This window comes from Nilaparvata lugens, chromosome 7 (assembly GCF_014356525.2).
Source record: "Nilaparvata lugens isolate BPH chromosome 7, ASM1435652v1, whole genome shotgun sequence".
Taxonomy (NCBI): domain Eukaryota; kingdom Metazoa; phylum Arthropoda; class Insecta; order Hemiptera; family Delphacidae; genus Nilaparvata; species Nilaparvata lugens.
The window spans coordinates 28,599,603-28,610,386 of record NC_052510.1 but is presented as its reverse complement, the minus strand read 5'-3'; the positions used below and the strand labels follow the sequence as shown (position 1 = coordinate 28,610,386).

Here is a 10,784-nt window from a genome sequence, read left to right as displayed (position 1 = left end):
CTGTTCCAATACAAAAGCTTTATCAATGCGATTGATGCGGATAATATATTTTATTTTCAAGTGTTTCAATATTATCTGTCACAAATTACGGTGTACATATACCACATCAATTATCTGCTGACATTGGAATAATATAGAGAATTAGAAATGGTGACCATGCATAGTTTTCTAAAACTTGACAACAAAAGTTTTTCCGATTCGACAACCTTTGAGTTACGGGTGAATTCAACAGGTTGAATCCATTCGAATCTGAAGAATAGAACCTCATCCTGTCCTTGGACTGAACACTTGGATCGTATAGTGGAAATAACACAACCCATTGAAATCACTACAAAGAGCCATTCACAAAACTCAAATTCAACTCTCCCTAGCATAAATCTTAGAGAGATTAGAAAAGCATTGAATACGAAACTAGAAAGGTCTATGTTGATGGACTTGTAGTAAGAACTATTCTGATATCTATTAAATAACACTATTAAAAAGTGTTATTATCCCACATTGTGTCGGGTGTTTTATAGTAATATAAAGTGTGAGCCTTCATTTTATATTCAGGTTGAATAGAAAGCCCTTCAATGTATCACCGCTTTAACATTTTTTCCTTGTTCTCCGAATTGGATTATTAACTAACTAATTATTAATTGATTAATAAATAATTAATTTCCATCATAAATTTCTTTTACAGTTTCTTTAATTCATTCTACAGTTTTGGAAATTATATGACCACTTTGACATGTTACGTGGTCATTGTTAGTAGGCCTTAGGCCTATTTAGCTTATTTTAATAATTACTAAATAATTGTTATGACATGTAGATTACTATTTTTGGAGCTCAGTTCATCACTTTACAGACTTTTTAGCGCACGACATCTGTAGCATCATGTAAACTTTTATTACTATTTTTAATGAATAATCAATCAGCAAAAATAAGCCAATGGTTTTTCACTCAATGAGGATAAAACTCAAGAAAATATTTTTAGCTTGAAGAGTTTACCTATGGAGAGCCGTTTGGGTAATGTCAAGTTTCTAGGTGTTTTTATTGACAGCAAACTTTCATGGGAGCCACACATTAAATATATTACTTCCAAATTATCCAGAGTGGTATACTTGCTGAGAAATTTGATAGGCTGTGTCCCCACGTCTTATGTCAGATCAGCATTCTTTGCTTTTTTCCAGAGTATAATCGCGTATGGGCGATTTTACTCTGGGGGAATAGTCCACATGTTCAAGATATATTGATAATTCAAAAAAAAATTTATAAGAATAATCGCAAATTCTGAAAGATTGACTCATTGTAAACCTTTATTCGCTCAAATAGGTATACTGACAGTAACAAACCTGTATATTTTTACTTGTCTCTTATATACAAAAAATAACTTGCCTAATAATCTGCTAAGGAGAAATGTACATTCCCACAACACTAGGAGTAACGGAAATTTAGAAATACCTTTCTGTAGGCTGACTAGATCTCAGGATAGCTATGAAGTTGTTGGAATGAGAAGAGTTGTTGTTCTGGTTTAATAAATTTCCACATGAGTGGATAGAAGCTCCATTTCAATTATTCAGAAATAGGTTACATAGCTGGTTAAATCCATCTTATAGTGTGAAAGAGTTTTTCGAATTTCAACAAATTATTCTTTAAGATGAACTACTATTTTATACTATTTTTTCTAGTATTCATGTTATTTCTTCTATGTAATATTTTACGTGTATGTTATTTTGACTGGTGTTTCTTACTCCTCCATGTTATGATATAGGTTGACTATGTTTGCTAAACAATAATTTCTGACGTTGTCCATAACTAATGTAATGTTGAGCGGCAATAAAATTATATTCATTTATTTATTTATCTGAATCCGTATCACATCCGTCTTCACACAAATTCTCCTGATTTAGCAGATTAAACCAGGATAATAGAAATTTTGTAAACAGTACCGTATCTTATAAATAAATTATAATAAATGTTTCGAATGTGTATGTAAAAAACGAAACGTAGGCTTATTGACATATTCTTTACAAGCTCAACAATAATTATTAAAATTAATGAAAATTGAACTGTGAACGGCCTTATTGGAAGTTACGAACTTTGAACGATTCTGATGAAATAGTAGACAACCATTCAACCTTTACAAGTGTGGATTCATTGTGTAAATAATTGTCTTCCCAATCTAAGGCCTGGTCAAATGAAAAGATAAAAGATCATAGGTCGGGAATAGGCTGGTTTTCTCGGAATATTGATAAATGTCGGTTATTTGCTCTACGAGTCTTATAGGGAGTTCATTAGAATAATTCACCTCATCCGATTTAAAAATGACGATCTCATTAGCAGGAACGATTGATGACATCATACTTCATCGGATTTTTTTACAGATTATAAATGTTTCAATTTTCAAGTACTTCAATGCCTTCTCATCTTTTGATTTTTATTAACGACTAGTAGGTAACCCGTGCTCTGCAAGGATGTAATTAAAAACTTGACCTACTGGAATCTTGGAGAATTTAAAATGAACCTGTAACCATCTTCGGTGAATTAAGAATAATGCAAAATAATTTCAAGTTAATCAGTTCAGTAGTTCAGACGTCATTCATGTATTTCCTATCCCGTATGTGTATAAGCCAATTATTACATAATAGATAAAGAATAACTTGACATTAATTTTATGTTCATTATAGACTTTGGTCTTTGAATTTTGTTGGTAGAGAGATTCTATAACAGGTGTTCCACTTTGCCAAATATAAACAAATCTTTTTATAGTAGTTTCAATTTAATTTATTTCATTTTCAAATTTAGTATCATAATACACAGAGTGCTTTTAATTACTCCTCTAGCTTAGAGCTAATTCAAGAGTATCTAAATTTCAAACAACACAATAATAATTATACATTTTATAAATACATTGATTCAATAGAAAAAATTGAAAACTTCCTTTAATCATAATAACAAAAAAATAATAATAGATAATCTTATATGGACCATGATAAGGCATACATACGTATACAGTGGTCAGTGGTCTAAGTGGGACCCCAGATTTAAACCTGTTAATTTAGTCTATGGTAGGACATAGTAAGGACTTTAAATAAGTTTCATCTCAATTTTATATAGATTTTTCAATTCTAATTTTGAAATCACTCAAATAATAGTTTAACATAAATCGATTATGAGAACTATTATGATTTTCCAAGTTTTGAATTATAGGTAGCCTACGTATCTTGTTGTCGAATCGACAAACGCAAGAAAAATATTCAACAATATTCAGATGCTATTTAGAATTTCATCACGTTAAACGTAATATAGTCCTTATGAAGACTGTAAGTCTCAGTTGAAGATTTCAAAAGTAAACTACTGTTTAACCGATTTCTACTTTCAAGCCAACCAAATAAACTAAAATAGTCTATCAAATCTGGTGCTAATAGCCTTAGGACTACAGTTTCGCTGCTTTGGAAACAATTATCTTGTTTTCCTTGTCTGCTACCATGGTATTTTTGTTGATAACAACCAACATAGATAACTGAATCGATTCACAAATGTAATATTGACGACAGAACAATGTCAGTGTTGAATTGAATTTGAAAGTAGTGTTCATATTTATGATAAGGGCTTTAATGATCTCGTGGTCTTTAGAGCGGAAAATAAATACAAGAATGCATAAAATTCAAAACAGATTGTAGTAAGAATAAGTTTTGGACAACAATTCCAGAGAGAGCATAATTTTTCTTTTATAATATTATTCCCTTTATATTTTCCTCATTCAGGCCCATTCAACATTCATACGGTAATATATGGCAGTAGAACTATCAAAGATCTAACTATTTCTTGGATGAAGATAGAAAGCAACTCAGAAATAGAAACTTCACCAGAAGTCAAAAACCTGACGACGATGGAAAAATGACTTTTTCGCTGCACTGCACAGAAAACGTACAATTCCCGCATATTTTATAGGTTGGAAAGATAGCGTTTTACGAACAGTTTAAATAAAAATGGCTAATCTCAATTTGAGCCCGGAAAAGATCAGTCGTGATACCCATCCCGAAGTAGTCACTTTCCGATCACTTCCAGTTTCCGTGTATTTTGAATGAGAGTATTAATAATTATGCTCGACGAGAGGGAGCCTGGGTTTTTTTAATTTGGGCCATTTTGAAACACGTAAAGTTAGGTATTCAGTCATTTGTTGTAGTTTACTCATTTAAATATTATTTGCTGATTGTGTAGCATAAAATATCTTACATTACTTGGCTGTCAATGTCTCTTGTAGGGCTTGTATGAAATTTCAGCTCGCAGCACATGCGGAAACATCATGCTCGCCCTGCAAACAGCCACTTCCCGCCCATGTGACTATTAAATAGCTATTTCTTATATTCAATGGGAGTTTGTTAGGTTTTCATGCTCTTCTTTTCCGTGTAGAATCCAAAATATAGATATTATGAGAAACCTATAGCGAACTGAGCATCTTGCCATAGTTCCTAGAAGGCTAACAGATAAGAGCTGAACGAGTAGATAAGACAAGGCTATAGAACATCTTCCTCTCGCTGATCAAAAAAATTGAATAGACTATACTTAATTTGAAGTGTAAAATTATTTTTCAAGGAAGACAGATTTGTCGTAGCTTGATTATGGGCACATAACAGCATGAAGATTAAAGTTGAGAGATTCAAAAATGAAATAGTAGTCGAGTGTGGAGTTATTGTTTGTTAAGGATGATAAATTCACTCATAACTATTCAATCGCAATAGCCCAACAACTGGCAATCCCTAATAATTCAATAGTTCTAGGTAAAGTTATTGTACCATAAATTAGTTACCGTATATTTTTCATTCTCACGAAAGAAATTTCACGATTTATTTCATTTCTCTTCTCATCAATATCTTCAGTTCAATCAATGGTACGGTACTTTGACAACTATGTAGGCCTACATTTGAGAATTTTTAAGGATATTTATCATATATAGAGGATGTATAATACAAATTCACGATTTATTTCATTTCTCTTCTCATCAATATCTTCAGTTCAATCAATGGTACGGTACTTTGACAACTATGTAGGCCTACATTTGGGAATTTTTAAGGATATTTATCATATATAGAGGATGTATAATACAAAGATACAATTGAGAATTCGTTAGTATGCTCTATATTTATAAGAATTCTCAAAAAATATATAAAAACATGAAGTACCCTTTTATTAAAAACATTTGAAACAACTAGTTTCGGCCTACTTTGGCCATTTCCAAATTTAAGTACTATATAAACAAGTCGATATTAGATAATGTATGTTGATATGTAGGTCCAAAGTAGGCCGAAACTAGTTGTTTCAAATGTTTTAAAATAAAAATGTACTATATATTATTTTTATGTTGTTTTAAATAATTTTAATGAAGTAGCCCATACAAGTGAAGTGATTTTATAAGAATCTTTCAGATTCTTTTATAAGATATAGGACTACTAATACAACCTCAATTTCAAAATTTAATCAAATGCATACTTCTTGAACTTCAAATGGTTCCAATATCAAGCATCAAATTCAAATATGCCTTCCTAAACGCCCTACCATTCAACCTTCCAAATGAATGAAGGTCCTTCAAGTCGTGGGACTAGCCACTTTGAAAAGGGGGCCAATTTCTGAGAATGGAACTGTGAATCGCAGGATCTGTCAGAAAGGGAATTTGGTGGCGGACAAGCATGTACCTGTTTTATTTTCTCAAATAGTTGGGATCTTTTGAATCTTTGAAAACGACCTGTCGCCTTTGTGTACCCTCGATGAGGAGTGGGAGGGTGATAGGGTCAGGGGCAGGGGTGAGCGGCGGTTTGCCGGCGATGCCAGAAAGGTGAGAAGCAGAGAGAAGATAAAGAGCCACCAAGGCCTTACAAGGAATTCCGTGGGTGTCAAAAACCCCTGGTCTGACTACAACAGAACAGAGATGCCTGGACTGTTCCTTTATTTAGGGCCTGAGCGCCATCGAATCGTTATGGCAAACATCTGGCTGTTGGAGAGGGGGGGGGCAACGACCACGCTATGAACAAAATAGTGTTTGGCGGGCGGGTGAGTGGGGTTAGCTAGCGCCGCGCTGGCTGGCACGGCTGACTTTGGTTGGCATCGTGTGACAGAGACAGAGATGTTATTCTAGAAGAGAACAAGGCTAGTGGTTTAGCGAGGGGAGCGGCCGGAACGGAATGTGTGCATGCGTCAGCCTGGCGAGAGTGTAGCAGTTGGTGGGTCGCTGGCAAGGGGGCCATGCGCCTGTGTGTGTGTGTGGTGTGTGTGTGTGTGTGTGAGGCAGGCAGCCTCTCTCGAAGCAGCTTTGTTGGCGTCACCCTGTCTGGCTTGCCAGCTAGCATCGGCACATGTCCGGCGCGGCGTTGCCGTTTTTTCAAGGCCAGCCAGCCGCGTTCAGTCACTCTCAACTCTCCGATCTTACCACACCTATTTTTCTAACAAGAACTCCTTATTTCCACCATTATTAATTTGTGAATTACATTTGTGTTCTACAGTATTCCTGTGATCAAAACTCATCTATCTACTTGGGAAAATCGTGAGATTCCGTTTTTCGAATTTCCGGTCGGTGGGGCGAGGTAGCGAGGAGACTTGACAGCGCGGCGGCCAACACAAACTCGTTTCACCTCTCCCTCACTCCTTCCCCCTTTTCATCACTCATCGCCCCCCTACGTCCGCCGCCTACGTGTGTTCTCTTTCCGAGAATTCCCTCCCCGCTCTTGAGCCTCTACACAACCGACTCCGGCCAAATAGACGAAAAGTTCATCAGCGCTAGCACAGTTTTATTGTTTCTCCTTTATTTTACTCTAATTTCGTGTGAATTTATAGATGTGCATTATCAGTGGTATTAGAAAAAAGTGTAGTTTCGAATGTATTAGCAGTCAAGTGTAATATTAGTGCGATTATTGGGTCGGGTGTGCCGTTGGAAGGCGCCTTTTATTATAGTAGTGCTGTTGTAGTGAAGAGAGAAGGGAGTCGAAGTAGACGCCATACTGTCTGGCGCGACCGGGTGCGGTGCGGGCGAGCGAGCGTGCGTGCGCTCGAGTGTCAGTGTGGCGTGATGTTTCCCGCTTGTCGGTTGCTGTTGCTGCTCTTGTGACCGCTGCGCTGGCCCTGTGGACTGCGGAACACTTTTCTCAGATCGGACATAGCCTAGCAGAACACTTTTCTCAGATCGGACATAGCCTAGCTACGCAAAGCAACAGACACCGCCCTATTTCATTGCTGATATTGTATGTGCGTGCACTCAGTGAGCAAGTAGTCACGATGATCAATCGACTGGACGGGGCGACTCACGAATGGGACGCAGACAGGACGTCGCCGACATCCACCACCAACAAACTGCCCGCTAAATCCAAACGCGCCGAAGGCACCAAAGGCATCGGATCCAGACGGATATTTGCTCCTCACTTCAAACTACAGGTGTTAGATTCCTATCGGAGAGACTCTGACTGTATGGGGAATCAGCGTGCCACCGCCAGAAAATACGGCATTCACCGGAGACAGATTCAAAAGTGGCTGCAAATGGAAAGTCAATTACGCTCAACGGTCGAAGAAAAAGAGTCATTGGTCAGTTCATCAACGGCCAGTCCTGTCAGCGATTCATCGGTGAAACCTGTAGCATCGAAAACATCAAAAGACGAAAGTTTATCGCCTGTTACAACGACTGGAGCTACAACGTGCGTTGTACCCAAACGCTGCGATCTCAGTTCAGCGCAAGTTATAACCTCCTCATCACCCGTTCAGGAAACAATCCTCAACCTCAGTTCAACAAGACTGACTCCAAACGACTGTCGTCCTAATAGCACTGAACGTTATGTTCACAATGAAGACAGTCCGCCACCAGCAACGACGAGAAGAGCCGAACCACCTCTGTCACCTGGTCATGAGAGGATAATGTTGGCTGACGAGGAGGATTCCGATATTGAGGTGGACGTTGACGGCACATCGTCGGACGAGGAGACTGACGACGCGAGTAGTTGTGCTTCAACTGATCAGGCTCTCGATTTGACGTGTTCGGGGCTGGGGAAACGACGCTTTTTCTCAACAGAGTTCAAGTTGGGCGTTTTGGATGCATTCTATAACGACCGCAGCTGTACGGGAAACCAGCGAGCGACAGCCAGAAAGTTTGGTATCAATCGACGTCAGATCCAGAAGTGGCTGCAACAGGAGTCTGTGCTGAGGGGTGATTGCCTCGACCTCACCTGTAAACGCCGCAAATTGGTCGAAGCTGACACACAGCTGCAGCTGCAGCAGCCGATGCTAACAACAAGTGCCACCTGTTGCGGTGTGGAGGCCTACTACCAGTCGCCGCCCCCGGCCTGGTCCTGCTTCTTGCCCGTCGCTGCCGCCCCCTGGCCACCCTACCCGCCCCCGCAGCCAGTCTTCCTGCCCCCCGCTGACTACAAGCTGTTCAGGCACGACTCCTTCCTCCCGCATCGCCAGTCAAGTCACATCAAAGTATACGGAATGTACAGGTGAAATTAATAAACATTTATCATTTTCTAGTTCTATTATCTTCTCATGTTCACATTCTAACAAATTTGACCAATAAAATTAATCTAATTTTCATTTCAACAACAGTCTAGGCTGAACACTTGAAATGTAAAATACACACATTCACAACAACCAGTACTGCATCGCACCGCACCGATAAGTAATCTTTCTTTCCTTTGAGTGAATAAAGTTTATTAGAATGTGATAACTTGATACTATATTACATTATTTTTAGTTCTATTTTAAATTCTTTTGTGAACTAATAATTTCGATGTCACATTAATATTTTCATTTTTCCCTCGTGAAATAGGCTATATGATTCAAAATTTTGTGTAGCAAGATTACGGTACAAATATGGATTTCTTCTCAAAAAAATATTTTCCGGAACTTTGAATTATTCAATGTCGAAAAATGATATAATTGATTCTGCCTCAAACACACACACAACAACGATGAGTTGTAAATTAATCATAGTTTTGTAATTGTCAAAAACATTTTATTTTTTGTAGGAATTTGTGCATGTGTTTTCAGACTGTCTGCTGTCAACCTTATTGATCTACAGAATCCTTGAATATTTTACCAGAATCTACTTCTGAAATTATAAGTGGCTCTGGAAATGACTCATTACAGTACGGTAATTAGTTTATTAGTTCTTTATTCATCAAAACTATTGGTCTCCTGCTTACCTATTAAAAACGGTACCGTGTAGGTACCGTATTTTGTCTAATAACCATCTGGTTATTGTCTATAGTTTAATATAGAACCATAATATTGATAATATTTCATAATGATATTGAAGTAGACTACAGTGTAAATTAATTCTTGAAAGTTTTTAGTCGTGTAAATATTTGTTTACTCTGTAAGTTAAATAGTATAGTAATGTACAGTATTTATATTTGAACAAGCTAATCTTTTTAAAAATAAAGTCTAATTTTTAAACAACCTACGTATACTTTAATTTTTATATACTTTTAGCTGTGCGTTGATTTTTGAAATTTTAAAGACAATTAGGCCTATTTGGGCTGTATGCTAGAAGCTTATACAATAGATTTGAGCCTATTCGTAATTGATTTTTAAAATAACTAATAATATAATAATTGAGTTGAAATTGAATGTTGATTATTTTTTCTAAGTTGAAGACTCAGTTTGTTGTTGTATTGTCGTCGATATTTCCTCAGAAGCTGGAATTCATGAAATCATGATTCCTACTAATGTACAGTAGGTACTGTTGAATTTTGCGATAATGTGATAAACTTATAGTGCCTGATGTTTTTCATCTCCTAATTATCTTTGAATATTGTAATAAATAATTATCCAAGAATAGGATTAGTCCTATGATAATAGTAGGCTATATTAGGTGCCTCATCAATGTATGGAAGCTAATGAGTATAGACAGACGTCAGTAAATAAATTGAGCTTTGTATTCAAGTACTTCAGCTCCCTTGTAAATCCAGTAATACTGTACATTTAAGTAAATTGTTGCCTTAAATATAATAAATCTCATAGGAATTCCATTGAATCGCACCAATTTCCTTTAAATTGTCCAAGAAAATATGTCATTATTCTTTCTTTCTAATTCTAAACGAAAGAATTGCAACTTAAACAAAATTACAATCTGTAGCTATTGCATTTTAATTATTTTAAAACATAGTAGAACTCATCTTCATCATTATCTGTTTTTAGAAAATGAAGAAGTAATAATTTTTATATCAAAATCATCTTATATCAATATTATATCTTTTCACAATCAAATATTTAACTTCGCGTTACAGTATTTTCAATCCAGATAAATCATGTGCCAAAAATCGTATCATAGGTCAGAGCAAATCAATTTTATCATACTGTCTTCCACAAAAAATGAAAACGTTTTTCTAAAAACTTATTCCATCTCAAGCAATGAATTAGCCTATCGTTTTAACATAAATAACAAAAATCTGGTGTGGCGCACTCACACAAATTTCCTTGCCGTTATGAAAATTGATCACCTGACGCTAGTGTTCCCGCGCATCTCAAGTCTACTATTCAAAGATTTGAGCCAGCTGGTGACAGGGCAATAACGCTGGAGACACACATGAGGTCTGCTATCTCTTCATAGTGAATGATTTAATAGAATCAACAATAATTTGCAATTCAATAATCACATTTTCTCGAATTTAAAGCTTATTTTCAATTTTAGGTGAAAATGTTACTAGACATTATTAATTGAAGAGATTTTCATGCTCAATCTACTCAACTTGATTCTTTTTGTTTGAATTGTATCGTTTGAATTGTATTTGAAGCCTGATAATTGGGAATCTAAAATT

At 36.4% G+C, this 10,784-nt stretch overlaps 1 protein-coding gene across 1 annotated transcript; it reads left to right on the top strand.

The window, feature by feature from the left end:
• Positions 1-6,216: 6,216 nt before the first annotated feature.
• LOC111047642 lies at positions 6,217-10,525 on the top strand. Its single transcript, XM_039432459.1, has one exon. It carries the CDS (start codon positions 7,252-7,254, stop codon positions 8,464-8,466), a length of 1,215 nt encoding a protein of 404 aa, XP_039288393.1. The 5' UTR covers positions 6,217-7,251; the 3' UTR covers positions 8,467-10,525.
• Positions 10,526-10,784: the final 259 nt, after the last annotated feature.

Excerpts from the sequence above, each read along its gene's own strand:
- LOC111047642 (XM_039432459.1), top strand. The coding sequence starts at position 7,252 with ATGATCAATCGACTGGACGGGGCGACTCACGAATGGGACGCAGACAGG.